The following is a 17,540-nucleotide window of genomic DNA, read 5'->3' on the forward strand; positions in this document are numbered from 1 at the left end:
GGTCCAAAACACCTTCGTTCACAGCTAGTTGCAGCATGTGCGCTACGCATGGCAAACTGGCGACTCCGCATTCTTCCAAAGCCTTTGTCATGTCATGTGCATTATCAGGTAGCACAGCGTGTACTTTGTTCCAACATGTTCTCAAATGCCATTGAAAGGGCAGCAGCGGTATGAGAACCAGCACATTCTTGAGCATGCAATGCGGCTTTCCTCAGTACGAAATCCTTGTCGACCCACTGTGCTGTCAGACTTCGCATTATCATGGGGCTGACATCGCTGGTCCAAATGTCAGTCGTGAAGCTAATAGCAGTGACGCCCATAGCAAGTAGATCATGGATGTGCGTTTCAACAATACTGTGTAACTCCGGTAGGGCAACATCTGAAAAATAGCGCCTACTTGGTAGTGTGTACCGGGGCTCGAGGTGCTCTACCAGTCGGCAAAAGCCAACATCATCCACAACAGAGAACGGTTGATTGTAAAGGGCAATGAATTCCATTATCTTGGTGTTAAATGGATTTCGTCTTTGAGTTGTCTCGCTGAAATGTTCTTACTCTTTCAAATGACTGCTGGACTTGAACTTGTTTAGTTGTTGGAAGTGTGCGCTTATTTTGTATTATTTTTTTGTTCTAAGTAGTTGCTGAACGTCTGGGGATCATGCACTTTCAAATGAGTCATTAGGTTTGTGGTATTGAAGGATTTCACTTTCTCCCCTCAGGAAATAATAGCAGCACAAACGTTGCATATGGCCTTTTTTTTGTTATCTTCCTTTGACTCTCAAAATAGATCCACACAGCAGACATTGTGGGCTAGGTTAGGAATGCTGTGTTGCAAGTGTAGCGCTGTATTTTTTTTGTGGCGTCATTACGTCATCTACCTACGTTATATAGGTATGCCCGTCAGCTTTGACATCGGTTTTGCACATCGGCGTTAAACTAGACATAGAGCCGTAGAAATGTTGGCATTTCTAGCTAATATCGTCCGATTCCGATATGCTTAATGATATATCGTGCATCCCTAGCAGGTAGGGTTAGCTAGCGCTAGTCGGCTAGCTATACATCCTCCAGAACGCCTGTATTTTTTTTTTCATCCTATAGCTTGTTTTCCATCTTCTTTTGAAATAGTGAGTTTTTTATTTCCCTGATCAAAAACATCAGACCTACAGGGCTCCCAAGTGGCGCAGCAGGGTAAGGCACTGCATCTCAGTGCTAGAGGCATCACTACAGACACCCTGATTCGATTCCCGGTATCCAATCGCAATACATATAGAATTGTGAGAATCGCAGTACATATCGCATCGGCACCCAAGTATCGTGATAATATCATATCGTGAGGTCCCTGGCAATTCCCAGCCCTACTTCATATGTGTGTAATCTATTGTAAAGTGGTTGTTCCACTGGATATCTTAAGGTGAATGCACCAATTTGTAAGTCGCTCTGGATAAGAGCGTCTGCTAAATGACTTAAATGTAAATGTAATCATTCTATTGTATCTTCTGCTATACAGGGAAGGAAATCGGTGCGCTTTGGCGACTTCGCGTTCTGTGAGCAGGCCAAGTCAGTCATTGTGGTGAGTAGCCTGGTCTGGGGAGCTGGATGTATCTACATTGAAATTGTCATGAGATGACAGGTGCTCACATCCCACCGCTGCCACCAATTAAACCATGTTAGTTTAGTCATTTTTCATGAATGTATTACTCTGTGTGTGTGCGTGTGTAGAGGAACACGAGTCGTCAGTCTAAGCCCTTGAGGGTCCAGGTAATGCACTCCTCGGTGGTGGCTCACCAGTGCTTTGCTCTCAAAGCCCTCCATTGGCTGGGCCACGTCATAGGATACTCAGGTCAGTCTCCTTCCTCTCTCCAAGCTGCATGTGAAGTATGTCTAACTGCCGTTGGATTGTACACTCCATATCCTCTTGAAATATAAAGAACTTAACCCGCAATCTTTTTTTAAATTCCGCTTCATAAGTGGTTCATTGGAGGAAAAATAATTTTTGGTCACGTCAGTCTTCACTTTTGCTAAAGACCGGCCACACATCCTTGTTTGCTTTGTTTTTGTATCCTTGTGTGGGTCTGCCCGAGGCCCATTGACAGCACTTGTGTATGTATGCTCTGTGTGTGTGTAGACGCTCTGAGGAGGATCCTGTGTCAGGTGGGCCTGGAGAGAGGGCCAGAGGGAGAGAACTCCTCCCTGGTGGACACACTCATGCTCTGTGACTCCAAGATGTGGAAAGGTGAGGAGGAAATGCGTCCTTTTAGTTCTCCTGCCAGGGTTGGGGACAATTATATTTCAATTCAACCCTGTCTCCTGCAATGCACATAAAACATAAACAGCCATTCCGTGAGTACTGTTGTTCTAAGTAATACCTGTTTTCCACTCCAGGGGCCAGGAATGTCTACCACCAGCTCTTTATGAGCAGCCTTCTCATGGACCTCAAATACAAGAAGTTATTTGCTATCCAGTTTGCAAAAGTAAGCTTCTTCTTTTCACCCTTGATTTGAAGGACCAGTATGCCACCTACTGTAACACAGCTATGTGGAAAGTCAGTGTATTCTGCATTAGGAGAAGAGCTGGAGGCGCTATTGTCAACCTGCGTTTCCAGCTGGCCCCCTTTTTAATGAGGAACTAATGTGTCAATGTCACATCAGCAGGGGCGAGGACTTAATCCTGATTTACATACATTTGAAGTCGGAAGTTTACATACACCTTAGCCAAATACATTTAAACTCAGTTTTTCATAATTCCTGATATTTAATCCTAGTAAAAATTCCCTGTCTTAGGTCAGTTAGGATTACTACTTTATTTTAAGAATGTGAAATGTCAGAATAATAGTAGAGAATGATTTAACCCTAACCCTTTCATCACATTCCCAGTGGGTCAGAAGTTTACATGCAGTCAATTAGTATTTGGTAGCATTGCCTTTAAATTGTTTACCTTGGGTCAAATGTTTCATGTAGCCTTCCACAAGCTTCCCACAATAAGTTGGGTGAATTTTGGCCCATTCCTCCTGACAGAGCTGGTGTAACTGAGTCATGTTTGTGGGCCTCCTTGGTCGCACACGCTTTTTCAGTTCTGCCCACAAATTTTCTATAGGAATGAGGTCAGGACTTTGTGATGGCCACTCCAATATCCAATACCTTGACTTTGTTGTCCTTAAGCCATTTTGCCACAACTTTGGAAGTATGCTTGGGGTCATTGTCCATTTGGAAGACCCATTTGCGACCAAGCTTTAACTTCCTGACTGATGTCTTGAGATGTTGCTTCAATATATCCACAATCCCCCCCCTCATGATGCCATGTATTATGTGAGGTGCACCAGTCCCTCCTGCAGCAAAGCACCCCCACAACATGATGCTGCCACCCCCGTGCTTCACGGTTGGGATGGTGTTTTTCGGCTTGCAAGCCTCTCCCATTTTCCTCCAAACATAACGATGGTCATTATGGCCAAACAGTTCTATTTTTGTTTCATCAGACCAGAGGACATTTCTCCAAAAAGTACAATCTTTGTCCCCATTTGCAGTTGCAAACCGTAGTCTGGCTTTTTTATGCCGGTTTTGGAGCAGTGGCTTCTTCCTTGCTGAGTGGCCTTTCAGGTTATGTCGTTTACTGTGGATATAGATACTTTGTACCTGTTTCCTCCAGCATCTTCACAAGATCCTTTGCTGTTATTCTGGGATTGATTCGCACTTTTCGCAACAAAGTACATTCATCTCTAGGAGACAGAACGCGTCTCCTTCCTGAGCTGTATGACGGCTGCGTGGTCCCATGGTGTTTATACTTGCGTACTATTGTTTGTACAGATGAACGTGGTGCCTTCAGGCGTTTTTGAAATTGCTCCCAACCAGACTTGTGGAGGTATACCATTTTTTTTCTGAGGTCTTGGTTGATTTCTTTTGATTTTCCCATGAAGGTAGGCCTTGAAATACATCCACAGGTATACCTCCAATTGACTAAAATGATCTTTTGAACTTCTGACCGACTGGAATTGTGATACAGTGAATTATAAGTGAAATAATCTGTCTGTAAACAATTGTTGGAAAAATTACTTGTCATGCACAAAGTAGATGTCCTAACCGACTTGCCAAAACTATAGTTAGTTAACAATAAATTTGTGGAGTGGTTGAAAAACAAGTTTTAATGACTCCAACCTAAGTGTATGTAAGCTTCCGACTTAAACTGTAAGTGCTAGCTCAATGTCTCAAATGTAAATGTATGGTGTAGCTATTGTAGAGAATTGGACACTGTCTTGAATTTAAATGTATGATATTACGGAAGACTGTATTGTATGAATGTGTTGGCACAAGGCCTGGATGGGGGCACTAACTACATCACATCCTTTAACCTGTCCTTCTGGGTGGCTTTCCTCTCAGCCTGCTTGGCGTGTAACTCAGGCCCACACACTCCCGGTCCCTGTCTGACCCCAAAGTCTGCTCTGCTCTCTCACACACACACACACACTCGGAGCCAAGGCTCTACAGGTGTCCTGAGCTGAACCTGAGACCATAGATGTATGCGCTCACTAGGTCGCATGAGCTAAGACTCGAAAGCACGGATGTTGGATAAGATGGGCTGCTCAAAATCTTACGTGGAGGAGCATTTTAATCAAATGTATTTATATAGCCCTTCTTACATCAGCTGATATCACAAAGTGCTGTACAGAAACCCAGCCTAAAACCCCAAACAGCAAGCAATGCAGGTATAGAAGCACGGTGGCTAGGAAAAACTCCCTAGAAAGGCCAAACTTTGATTGGACACAATTGGTCTGATGCTCTTCTGGGATTCTATATCTATGCTTTAGGAGACCTGAGTGGTCAAGGGCAGGAGGGCTTCAGAAACTTAACAGGGAGAAGGATGAAGTTGCCCATAGACACTGATCTGAGGTCAGTTTTGCTTTCCTCCTCCCAAATGGTTAAGTTTTTGATTTGGGGAGTATGCTGATCCTAGATCTGTGTCTAGGAGTTACTTCTCCCTGGAGCTTAGAAAGGAATTTGGGGGGGTTGAGGAGAGGGAAAGGGGCCCACGCCCTTTGATCAGGAGGTGAATGTCCCCCTTGTCGTTTAGAATTACCGGCGCCTCCAGACAGATTTTATGGAGGATGATCACGAGCGTGTAGTGTCAGTGACCTCTCTGTCAGTTCAGCTCTTCACCGTCCCCACCATGGTGAGTAACCCCAACCCCACGCCTGATCACACCTCCCAACACACACACCTTCTCTTCTTCTCTTGTCTTCCCCATGCCAACACCATTAGAATTATGAGCGCTTGCAGAGCGACTATGTGAAAGATGACCACGACAGGGAGTTCTCAGTCACTGACCTCTCCGTGCAAATGTTCACAGTGCCCTCCCTGGTGAGTACGGGCCGCAGGGTCGGGGTGAGATAGTACCATCCGAGATGGGAAGCATGCTGAAAACCTCAGGGATCTTAGACTTAGTATGGATGATGTCACATCGTCCATAGAGAGAAAGTATGGCCATTAAGTCAGGGGTTCCCAAACTTTTTTACTCGGGGGAGGGGGGGGGGGCCCTTCCAGCATTGGGGAACATCCCGCCCCCTCTCTGTGCGCGCACACACATGCCACGTCTATTTCTGTGGGCACAAACTGTTCACACCTCTCTTGTTGTTGGAGAGAATTTTGAAAGTTTAAAGCTTATTTCCTGCAATTCTACACATTTTGTCATGTCTAATGTGTATTCATGTGATATTTACAACAAAATCAATTGACTAAAAAACATTAGCTAACATGAACTTATTAATCTGGACATTTCTGACAAGTTATAAATAGCTCTCTAAGGTATGCAACGACTAACATGACAAGAGGAACTGATGATGCACTACCCAATTTCTACATTGCACCTTGTGCATTCTACTATTACAACCTTCAAAAGTAAGTTTTTAAAGCCAGACTAGGGCTGTGGCAGTCATGACATTTTGTCAGGATATGAAGAAAATGTTCTCTATTTCACAAGAACAGAATTGTCCTTATGTTAGGCCCTGATCTGGCTATGCCAAATGGCTTTGGGCTAAACTAGTTAATTTAGCAGACAAGATTTGCTTGGAATTCTGTGGCATTATTTTATGGTATGAGGAATACAATTGAACATAGCTGAATAAAATAGAAAGGATGTTTTCTCCAAACGATTTGAGGGAGCGCGCACATGCGGTTATTCTGTGTTGAGCGGTTAACAAAGAAATACCGTAATTTCCGGACTATAAGTTGCTACTTTTTTTCTACGCTTTGAACCTCGCGGCTTAAACAATGACGCGGCTAATATATGGATTTTTCCCGCTTTAAAAAAAAAACAAAAAACATTCTGTGACGTGCTCAGTATTTTGGCGGCATGAAGCTTTCATTAGACCAATGAAATTGCCGAACGGGTTACGGTCAAACAACTTTTTTGTTTACTGTTTAGATTAAATCGAGCTCTCTCAAACTTCCCATCATTCTGATTACGGTAGTCATTTTGTCACCCTCATTATGGCAAAGACACGGAGAAATGCATATGATGCAGCTTTCAAGTTGAAGGCGATTGATCTGGCTGTTGGAAAAGGAAATAGAGCTGCTGCACGGGAGCTTGGTCTGGAGCAATGACTTTCTTGGTAGGCTACTGTTTACTGCTAATTTTTTTATTACAAGCCGTGTTTCGTTATAGCCTATTTATTTTTGTTACAAGCCGTGTTTCGTTAAAGCCTGTGTAAAGTTCATTTGTTTCAATGTACCGGTAGGCACCTGCGGCTTATAGACATGTGCGGCTTATTTATGTTCAAAATAATATATATTTTTTAATTCAGTGGGTGCGGCTTATATTCAGGTGCGCTTAATAGTCCGTAAATTACGGTAGGTACTCTTATATGCTTAATTAAAAATGATTTATGCAACGTTAGTTGTGATACAAACGTTGGGCTATGTTTAGATTTTTTTTTATACATACTAAGGCTGCATGATGCAACTCTCTAAAGATGATTTGAAAAAAGTTGCATGAAAAGCCGCATGAAACGTATCGAATTCCGAGGCACATATTGAAGATGTTAGAAGAACTACTTTTCATCAACCAACCAGATGATTAGGCCTAATGAACAGCAAAAGCACTAGCCTATGTCAGTCTACTATCCCCCGTAGTACAAATGTTTACCTATTCTATTGATCAACTTGTCCTTCTGTGCAAGAAATAAATATTCCAAACATACTCTGGGACAGTTGTGGGATGTGATAGATCCCAAATTAATTTTTAAAAAAATGTAAAAGCAAAGAGACTGATGCAACAGATCAGAATGTTTAGCTTGAAATTTTGATAAACTATCAGGCTATTTCTTCACGTTATGAGAGCATCAATGCGCACACTGTAGTAGGTTATAAGCATGAATGTTCCAAAATACAATCAATTAGCAGGAAACCGCTGTTCTCAAAAGTGACTACAAATGTCATTATGCATGTAATGCTTTATTATAAAGGTGCATTGTTATGGTGAAAATGATCTTCCCCAAACTTGAAACTCGCACGCTGCTTATGTATGCCAGTTAAGCTCTACACCGTTTGTAAAGCGGATTAATGTGCTTAAATTTAAGAAGTTATTTGGCCACTTTAGTTGTGTTACAAAACTTATCAAAACATATAGGCCTATGGTCTAGGCTACATGGGGTGTGGGACTGATTTGAAAAAGTCGACAAAGGCATGCTCTGTTTCTTGCCTGGGCATCATTCACAAGTGTTAATATATCATTCATAAGTGATAGGCTAATATTGTCACCGGTCAAACTATTCTTAATGTAATGTTGTCTTTACATATACTAAGTAATATATGTGAAATTAGTTTTGATTTTGAACGGACCATGATCATGCACCTGTCTCGGAACAGGGGTATGGGGAAATAAAAAAAGATGCACTTAAATAGGACACTTTTCCCATGGTTCATTTTCATGCCAGCCAGGTAGGCGATGCTCCTTTTGTAAACGAAGCAGTGTGCTTAATATTAGGAAAGTTGAGAAATAAATATAGTAGGCCTGGTCTTTAGAAAGCTGATGGGATCCTCCTCTTTTTAAGAGGCCATCAACTGTTTTCTCATGCAATTGCATAGCCTATAGAAATGTGGCACAACATGAGCAGCATCAGATCTTGGAGTAGCCTATTCTTGACTAAAAGGCCACATGGAATTTGACTGTGGTCATGACTCGTGAACGCCTGTGGTGGTAATACGGTCATCGTAACAGCCCTAAACCGGACTGAGTTCCCCGCCGACCCCACAGTTTGGGAACCACTGATCTAAATCATGAGTGTCATCTTAGTTATGTTCCGAATAGCTCCATTCTCAACATTGATTCCTTGAAAAGGGTGTGGCATGCTATACTGATGTTAGATATGTGATTTTTCTTAACGACATTATACAGTCAGCATCCCATTTCATGTCGTAATAACTATACCCATGTGTTATAGAAATGAAAATGTTAAAGCATCGTATGCTATTCCAATTGTATGCCGTAGTTTAAAGTAACTGTCCGGTGTTTCCAGATTTCTCTGACCTATAATTAATACAAATATGAGTGTACATGGTTTTCCTTCTAGAAAATGGTAATGAAGTATGTTAAAAAGCAGCATTTCTGTGTTGGATTGTTCTGGGCGTATACCAGTCATTAAAAATATTCACCTGAGTAGACTGCTGATTGGCTAGCTCCTCCTCCGCAGGAAGATGGCATCCTCCTCTGAGGAAATGGCAAGCATTTTTTTAAAGGTCTGTTTTGAGACACAATGTATCCTTTGGCCACATAGGAGTGAGTATAGGATGAGTCAACAACATTATTTGGGTATGAGTTAACAGAATATGAACTTTTTTTAAAAGTGCAGTTTCCACTGGACAGTTACTTTAAGGCTGTAGTATATTGTCACGTTTCTTTACATAGATGTGCTTAGATTGTGTGTAATAAGGATTTGACTCCAGAATGACTCCTGCTACTTGAGGCCCCCTGAACCTCTTCCTTCCCCGGCCCAGGCGCGCATGCTGATAACAGAGGAGAACCTGATGACCACCATCATCAGGACCTTTGTGGACCACCTGCGCCATCGTGACCTGCAGGGCCGCTTCCAGTTTGAGCGCTACACCGCCCAGCAGGCCTTCAAGTTCCGCCGCGTACAGAGCCTCATTGGAGACCTCAAGTAAGATGCATGTGTGCGCGCGCACACACACCCTGGGCAATATAACAGTGTGTGAAGATTAGTTGTGTGATACAAAGCCAGCATACTATACTGACCACTGTGGAGTATGTGTTTCTGAATGGGTTGTAAACAATGTTGTTGCTGTGGGTGCGCAGATACGTCCTCATCAGTCGGCCCACAGAGTGGAGTGACCAACTCAGGGAGAAGTTCCTGGAGGGACTCGACACCTTCCTGGAGCTGTTCAAGTGCATGCAGGTAAGGACAGGTCGCCTTATAGTGGTGGTTGGAGACTTAGGGAGTTACAACCCTTCTGGGCATGATTGAGACTGCGCAGGTCTATGGAACAGAAGAAATAAGATGGTTAGTAGCCTAGCTAGCCTGCAGGAAAACATACTTTCACCCGCACAGTTCCTTCACACCAGAGCAGATGGAGGAAATTAGAGTAATTAGATCCATCCCATGTCTCTAGTTAATTTGGGGTAGTGTTGAGCAGCATCTGTGCTTTCTGTCTTTCCCACCTCAGGGCATGGACCCTGTGGTGAGGCAGGTGGGCCAGCACATAGAGATGGAGCCTGAGTGGGAGGCAGCCTTCACCTTGCAGATGAAGCTCACACATATCATCTCCATGATGCAGGAGTGGTGCGCAACCGATGTGAGTGACTGGACGTATACATGCACGTGTGTGTGTGTGTACGCTCATATGCACATGAATGTACACACTCGCTTTCTCTCACATTCTCAAACGCTCGCTCACTCACAAGCACGCAGCCGCCTTCTCTCACCTGTGTTCCTATTGTTTCTTCCCGTGTGTGTGTGTGTGTGTGTGTGTGTGTGTGTGTGTGTGTACAGGAACGTGTGCTGATTGAAGCCTATAAGAAGTGCCTAACAGCCCTTACACACTGCCACAGTGGCTTCACCGATGGAGAGCAGCCAATCACACTGAGCATGTGTGGACATTCTGTGGACACCATCCGTTACTGCGTGTCTCAGGAGAAAGTCAGCATCCACCTGCCTGTTTCCCGCTTACTTGCAGGTAGGGGACACACCCACACACACACAGCTGAATGACAGACCACTAATGCTTTGATGTTGATGGAGAAGAGTCAGCACATTGTTAACATGGTCACTGCTGGTTTTCTGTTTAGGTCTCCACGTTCTCCTCAGTAAGATGGAGGTGGCCTACAGATTCCCTGAGCAGCTTCCACTGGTAAGCATGCAGGAGTGTCTCTGTGTACGTTTGGAACAGGTTCAGCTTGCCTTTTACTAAATGTGTGTGTGTCTTCTAATGAGTCTCTCGTATGGTCCACAGAGTGAGCTGAGCCCCCCCATGCTGATAGAACACCCCCTTCGCTGCCTGGTCCTCTGTGCCCAAGTGCACGCTGGGATGTGGAGGAGAAATGGCTTCTCATTGGTGAATCAGGTAAAAATCGCCCCGTCCGTCACTGTATTACCTTTCTTCCCCTGCGCTGTGTATCAGAACTCACACGCTGTGTGTGTTGCTGTTCTCGTGGTGTTTATAATGAAGAGAGCTCATAGTGTACTCTGGTTGCAGATCTACTACTACCACAATGTCAAGTGCAGGGTGGAGATGTTTGACAAGGACCTCATCATGCTGCAGGTCGGTTTGTTTCAGCTAACAACCTAATGACGCTTAACGGTCAACAACGTGTTACAGGCTTGAACAAGTGTGTGTCTGTGTGTGTGTGTGCGTCTATGTTTGTGTTTACTCCAGGCCGGAGCTTCCATGATGGATCCCAACCACTTCCTGATGATAGTCCTGAGCCGCTTCGAGCTCTACCACATCTTCAGCTCCGCCGACTGCAGGAAGAGATACAACAGGGAGAACACCAACAAGGTCTGCTCTCTCAATCACAATGACAACTTCCTTTTGGCTTTTTTTACTCCGTTTGCACTCAGTTTAGGTGTGTGGCGGTGGTGTGTGTCCATCTCTGACTGACCTGACTCCCTGCGTCTCTGTTAGGACGTGGTCCAGCAGAACAACACTCTAATAGAGGAGATGCTGCATCTCATCATGATGGTTGTGGGTGAGTGCCCCACAGTCCTACCGCTCACTAGGACTTGTTGCCTGGGGGGGAGTGTATGTTTCATCATGCGTTGTTTGTGTACTCGGAGCCTCTGTTTGACGCGTTTGTTGTCTCAGGTGAGCGTTTTGAGGCTGGCGTCGGCCAGGTGGACGGCTGTGACGAGATCAAGAGGGAGATCATTCACCAGCTGTGTATCAGACCCATGGCCCACAGCGAGCTGGTCAAGGCCCTGCCTGAGAACGTAAGGCTCCGCTTTCTGCCCCTTTCTCTCTCTTCCGTCTTTACTTCTCCTTCTCTCTTGCTGTCTTTTTCTCTATCTGTTAGCAAGGGTTCACGTTCTCCATCACTGCGACATGAGATTTGGGGGGGGGGGTGGTATTATTTTGGGTTAAAACCACTCCAGGCCACACTTGAATGTCTAAAACTAGGCAAAAACACTGGAATGTCTAAAACTAGGCAAAAACACTGGAATGTCTAAAACTAGGCAAAAACACTGGAATGTCTAAAACTAGGCAAAAACACTGGAATGTCTAAAACTAGGCAAAAACACTGGAATGTCTAAAACTAGGCAAAAACACTGGAATGTCTAAAACTAGGCAAAAACACTGGAATGTCTAAAACAATAGAAAGTATGTAGAAACTGCCCTTTTTCTGGGCTGCAAATGATTCTGACAAACCGATCGGTAATAAAAATCTGTGCGGCCAAAGGTTTTCTAGACAATCTGAGATCGACTTAAGTTTGTCATGGGATTTTTTTGTTTGTTGCTTTAACCCCTGTGTTATTTTGTCTATCTGTTTCTCTCCTTTCCTTCTTGCTCGCTCTTACTATATTTCTCCCTCTCTCTCGCTCTCCCTCACTCCCTTTTTCACCACACATAAGTTCAGGCTGACTGCCCGACTGCAGTTTTCCCTTGGAATATCTCATAACAAGTCATAGCCAACGATATTTAACTAGTGACATAAGCTGTCGTGGCATCCGCTTTGATTTGCTCCCATTTCTCATGATCTACACACCAGCTGGAGCTTTGGCTGAGACGTTTTCACTGTATCTCTTTGACTACCCTGACACCTAGTGGTGAACCTAGGCAGTGCAGAAGAGGTGCAAATGCTAGTCTAACTAAAATTGTGCGTAATTTGGTCATATGTTTACGTAGTCTGTCCACAAGAGATTAAGTAGCCTTGCACAAACTTTGGCTTGTGTTAGCTGGAACGCAGGTCAGCCTATCCTGTTTCTGTAGCGCGAGTCAGCTTGATGTATAAGTGTAGACTTTACCGTGAAATGCTTACTTACAAGCCCTTAACCAACAGTGCCGTTCAAGACGAGTTAAGAAAATATTTACCAAATAAACTAAATAAAAAATAAAAAATGTAATAATTTGTACATGTAGGTAGGGGTGAAGTGACTATATGTATAGATAATATACAGCGAGTAGCTGCAGTGTACAAAACAAATGGAGGTCAATGTAATATGTAATAGTCAATGTAATAGGTCAATGTAATAGTCCGGTGACCATTTGATTTTGTTCAGCAGTCTTATGGTTTGGGGTAGAAACTGTTAAGGAGCCTTTTTGGTCCTAGACTTGGCGCTCTGATACCGCTTGCCGTGCGGTAGCAGAGAAAAGTCTGACTTGGGTGACTGGAGTCTGACAATTTTATGGGCTTTCCTCTGACACCGCCTATTATTATGGCAGGAAGCTTGGCCCCAGTGATGCACTGGGCTGTACGTACTACCCTCTGTAGCACCTTACGGTCAGATGCCGAGCGGTTGTCATACCTGGCGGTGATGCAACCGGTCAGGATGCTCTCGATGGTGCCGCTGTAGAACCTTTTGAGGATCTGGGGAACCATGCCAAATCTTTTTAGTCTCCTGAGGGGGAATAGGTTTTGTCGTGCCCTCTTCACGACTGTCTTGGTGTGTTTGGAGAGAGGTTGAACTGTTCTCCCTTCCTTAGGAGAACAAGGAGACTGGTATGGAGAGAGTGATCGACTGTGTTGCTTCGTTTAAGTAAGTCGCTTCCTCTAGTTGTTTCTTACATGAAGTTTAAACTGACCACCCAGATTGTTAATGTGAAAGAGTTTGTTCCCGATGACTTGGCTGAATAAAGATCAGACAATTAGATATGTATGATGCGCCCATTGGGTCTAGTTGTGTGAGATGTTGGTCACTCAGGTCCTTTTTGCCCACAGGAAGCCTGGCGTGACAGGCAGAGGGCTGTATGAGCTCAGGCCAGAGTGTGCCAAGCAGTTCAACCTCTACTTCCACCACTACTCCCGAGCTGACCAGTCCAAGGCAGAGGAAGCCCAGAGAAAGCTGAAGCGACAGAACGGAGAGGACATGGGTAAAGAGTCTCAAAGAGAAACCCTCGCCTTTTATATACATGAAGCACATCCTTTAAATGGAATTGATTTTGTAATTATTGTGGTGATTGGTTGTGGTCTTCCAGCTGTCTATCAAGTAATCCGTTTGTTGTAGCCCTGCCTCCTCCGATGCTGCCCCCGTTCTCCCCGCTGTTTGCCAGCCTGGTGAACATTCTGCAGTGTGATGTGCTGCTGGGGATGCTGGGAGCCGTGCTGCAGTGGGCCGTGGAGCCCAGCGGAGGGCACTGGTCAGAGTCCATGCTGCAGAGGGTGAGGGAGACCAGGACCGCACTGTGCGTGCGCTCGCGCGTGTTAGAGAAAGTGTGTGTGTTCCAGTGTCGTGCTATACTTATTTGTAGGCACATTAGAGGCCTTTCTGTCCATAACCGCGTGTGCCTCTCTCTCTCTCTAGGTGCTCCACCTAATAGGCATGGGTCTGCTGGAGGAACAGCAGCAGTTGGAGAACAGCAGTGAAGACCACGACGTCTCTTTCAACTTCACCCTCAAAATCTCCCGTGAGTCAGTCCCTTTTAGCCTGGGTACCAGTCTGAGTTATCATTCCTTAGCCTGAAATCCAGGACCTGTTTTGCCAACTCTCTCTCTCACTCTGAAACTGTAAAACTGAGAGGAGAGCTGAAAAATAGATATCTTAGTAATGTTGCTCAAAATAGTCTGGGTCATTCAAACTGTCAAACGTGACACTGTGCAGGTATTCATTTTTGGGGGGGCAACATTAGTTTGATTTCCATCACTTTTTAACTACTGTATTTAACTGCCGTGTGTGTGTGTGTCCTAGGTCCAGGGGAAGCCCCCAGTAACACAGCCAGTATCCTGGCCCTCTTGGAGAACCTACAGAACGCCCCTCACCTGGAGGTCCACAAGGACATGATCCGCTGGATCCTCAAGGTGGATCAACATTATTACAACCTCCCCTACCAATGCAACTCTCATAGGAGACACCTTACCCAAGTGTTTCAGTTGGTACACTGCAATATTGTACATGCCATGGCCACCAGGAGGCAGCATAGGACAGCTTGCAACTAGTGGTCCTCGAGACAAACGCATATCCAAAATGACTTCTGTCAGACAAAATAGGAAGATATATTTTGGTGTTTTTATATTGATGTCTCACTTTTTGACGAGGTAATGGTATTGTGTCACTGTGCAGACGGTGGCCAGCATTAAGACGATGAGGGAGCTGACTGCCTCCACCTATACAGTGACCGCCAGCGGGAGCCACGCTCAGGAAGAGGTGGGTCGAGCACATCTAAGAGGAGATGCACCTAGGTGGCATTTTTATTTTGTTTCTCGTGAATTTTATAGACAAATGTATGCCGTCTGTGTCCTCCCTTCCTGCAGATGGTGTGTGACAAGGACAAGGCGGAGAGGAAGAGGAAGGCGGAGATGGCTCGCCTGCGCAGGGAGAAGATCATGGCCCAGATGTCAGAGATGCAGAGACACTTTATCAACGAGAACAAGGAGCTGTTCCAGCAGAGTCTAGAGGAGCTGGATGCCTCCACCTCTACCTCACTGGAGCACAGGTACTGACAACGCGTGCACACACACACACACACACACCCCACCACACAAACCCACTTGTATTTCTCCACCCAATCCCCACCCTACACTCAATCAAGCTCTATAAGCTGTCTCTCACCTGCCACCCCCCCTCTCTCTCCTGCAGCCCCACTTCATCAGACGCAGCCCTGGTGTGTGTGGGTCCCAGGAGGTCTCGTCCCAGGGAGAAGAGGCAGGTGGTGACGTGTATCCTGTGCCAGGAGGAGCAGGAGATCAGGGCTGACAGCAAGGCCATGGTGCTGGCTGCCTTCGTCCAGCGCTCCACCGTCATGTCCAAGAACCGCAAGAGACCGCCGCACGACCCCGGTGAGAGAGAGACTGGAGGGCACAAAGATGGGTAGAATTTGCCCTTAGCTACAGATCTAGGATCAGTTTACCTTCCCTCAAATCCTAATCTATAGTATTGAGGGGATGTTAAATTGACCTTAGATCAGTGTCAAGAGGCAACTTCATCCTACCCCCTAGACCACAGATTGGAGGATGTGTATAGTCTTTGTTTTGTCTGTGAATGATATACTAGCATTGCTTGACTTACCTGCTTGTGTTTTCCAGAGCATTACGACCCTCTCTTCATGCACCCTGACCTGTCGTTTGGCACACACACAGGCAGCTGTGGCCACATCATGCACTCTCACTGTTGGCAGAGGTTAGACAGACTCAGGGTTCTAAAACACACTAGGCCTATCTTGAGGATTCAGTGGGCCTGTGGAGTTGACTGTTGGTTGGGTTTAAAACTCAATAGTTGTCTTCTCCTGTGTGTGTGTGTGCAGGTATTTTGAGGCGGTGCAGGCCAAGGAGCAGCGTCGTCAGCAGCGACTGCGCGTCCACACCAGCTACGATGTGGGGAACGGGGAGTTCCTGTGTCCGCTATGCGAGTGCCTCAGTAACACCGTCATTCCGCTGCTCCCCGGCCCCAAGGGCTCCAACAGGTACCCAATCACACTATCACACTATCATAATAATATATGCCTTTTAACAGTCGCTTTTACCCAAAGCCACTTAGTCATGCTGCATACATTTAACTTACGGGTGACCCCGGGAATCTAACCCACGATCCTAGCGTTGCAAGCGCCAACTCAGCTACAGAGGACACGCGCGCGTTAATTTGGTGTGCCTCTCTCATAGTCTCATTTGGTTTCCTTTATCTGCGCTCGTCTGAAAATGATGGATAAGTGAATGCAGATAGTGAATTCTCAATGGGAATTTGCTTTCACCCGTCCAGTTCCTTCAGATCGGTGCAGATGATGGGGACGAGAGGAATTTCGCTTAAGACTACTGGGATGCAGGAAACCACACTTGACTGGCAGAGGGTCACAGTGACCACACACTGATTAGCGGTTGTCACGAGATAAACCTCTGGTCCCTCGCCTCTCATTCACCTCCAACCAGTCCATCCCCCCCAGTTAAACCAGTGTAATTCCCTTCAAGAGTTCTGACGTCAACAGTACCACTCCTCTCACGCGAGGTCAAGGCTCACTTGGCACTAACGCTCAGTCGCCCCCTCCACAACTACACAGAGGTCATTCAGACCGTTTACACTTTCACATAGAGAACGCTGAGAAAGCCCATATTTGTATGCTTCTCCAGAAGTGTGACAATGAGTAGGTCAGACCACTGACCAGTCGCCTTCTCTTTCCTCTCTCCAGTTGTGAGCAGCCTGGTCTGGGTCAGTGGCTAAAGATCAGTGGTCAGCAGATCCAGGCCATGCACTCTGCCCACAGGAAACTCCAGCCCGTCAGTGAGTTCCTTCCCGCGTAGATCATTCTCATCACAGCACGACACATTCACATGTTCAACGGAACACATTAGAGGCCACTGTATATCAGCATTGAGATGAAAGTGTTTTTGAAGTGACATACGACAGAATGTGTCTATGCGTTCACGCTATGTCACTAACCTGTGTGTGTGCGTGTGTGTGTAGGTGTTGACGCTGTTGAAGAGACGGTAGAAGAGGGGTGCCCTGCCCCTGAGAGTTTTAGAATAGACTACACGCCCATGTAAGTGACTGCTCATGACTGACACTGTAACCCATTTTATGAGAGAGAGATACTTTTGGGGCGCCGGGCATTTGACAATGTCTCAAAGAGTAAACCAAGACGTCTTTGGGTTAGTTCGATTGGCTTCCTTTGATTTGGATGTTGTTCACTTACCCGTCTCTTCAGGAGTCCTTACTCCAGCACCATAAAGGAGATGCTGACAACGTTTGGGACGGCGACCTACAAAGCTGGGCTTAAGGTGCACCCCAATGAGCAGGACCCCCGCGTGCCCATCATGTGCTGGGGCAGCTGTGCCTACACCATCCAGTCTATCGGTAATACAGACACACACAGACAGGGAAAAAAAAGAAGATGATTGACAAGAATTAGAGAACCAACATAGTTTAAAGTGATATGAAACCCATATCAAAGGTGCACATG

General features: G+C 45.6%; 1 protein-coding gene across 3 annotated transcripts in view; it reads left to right on the forward strand.

Annotated features, from left to right (window-relative positions):
* The window catches only part of ubr2 (ubiquitin protein ligase E3 component n-recognin 2), a 41,802-nt gene that overhangs the window by 9,406 nt on the left and 14,856 nt on the right, over positions 1 to 17,540 (forward strand). Inside the window, exons 7-34 of one of the 3 annotated variants that reach the window (XM_029753060.1) lie at positions 1,505 to 1,567; positions 1,717 to 1,837; positions 2,123 to 2,230; positions 2,380 to 2,468; positions 5,059 to 5,157; positions 8,979 to 9,142; positions 9,298 to 9,397; positions 9,666 to 9,794; positions 9,992 to 10,175; positions 10,288 to 10,349; positions 10,452 to 10,562; positions 10,695 to 10,760; positions 10,875 to 10,997; positions 11,124 to 11,187; positions 11,304 to 11,428; positions 13,140 to 13,192; positions 13,375 to 13,526; positions 13,661 to 13,815; positions 13,958 to 14,060; positions 14,342 to 14,451; positions 14,714 to 14,797; positions 14,905 to 15,086; positions 15,230 to 15,429; positions 15,676 to 15,769; positions 15,894 to 16,052; positions 16,770 to 16,861; positions 17,045 to 17,120; positions 17,286 to 17,434. In XM_029753060.1, coding sequence (XP_029608920.1) covers positions 1,505 to 1,567; positions 1,717 to 1,837; positions 2,123 to 2,230; positions 2,380 to 2,468; positions 5,059 to 5,157; positions 8,979 to 9,142; positions 9,298 to 9,397; positions 9,666 to 9,794; positions 9,992 to 10,175; positions 10,288 to 10,349; positions 10,452 to 10,562; positions 10,695 to 10,760; positions 10,875 to 10,997; positions 11,124 to 11,187; positions 11,304 to 11,428; positions 13,140 to 13,192; positions 13,375 to 13,526; positions 13,661 to 13,815; positions 13,958 to 14,060; positions 14,342 to 14,451; positions 14,714 to 14,797; positions 14,905 to 15,086; positions 15,230 to 15,429; positions 15,676 to 15,769; positions 15,894 to 16,052; positions 16,770 to 16,861; positions 17,045 to 17,120; positions 17,286 to 17,434 — 3,217 coding nt within the window. Of the gene's footprint in view, positions 1 to 1,504; positions 1,568 to 1,716; positions 1,838 to 2,122; positions 2,231 to 2,379; positions 2,469 to 5,058; positions 5,158 to 5,246; positions 5,346 to 8,978; positions 9,143 to 9,297; positions 9,398 to 9,665; positions 9,795 to 9,991; positions 10,176 to 10,287; positions 10,350 to 10,451; positions 10,563 to 10,694; positions 10,761 to 10,874; positions 10,998 to 11,123; positions 11,188 to 11,303; positions 11,429 to 13,139; positions 13,193 to 13,374; positions 13,527 to 13,660; positions 13,816 to 13,957; positions 14,061 to 14,341; positions 14,452 to 14,713; positions 14,798 to 14,904; positions 15,087 to 15,229; positions 15,430 to 15,675; positions 15,770 to 15,893; positions 16,053 to 16,769; positions 16,862 to 17,044; positions 17,121 to 17,285; positions 17,435 to 17,540 lie in introns of all 3 variants that reach the window. The other 2 variants (XM_029753059.1, XM_029753061.1) reach the window with 2 other exon arrangements.

The sequence above is a fragment of the Salmo trutta genome, chromosome 5 (assembly GCF_901001165.1).
Source record: "Salmo trutta chromosome 5, fSalTru1.1, whole genome shotgun sequence".
Classification (NCBI taxonomy): domain Eukaryota; kingdom Metazoa; phylum Chordata; class Actinopteri; order Salmoniformes; family Salmonidae; genus Salmo; species Salmo trutta.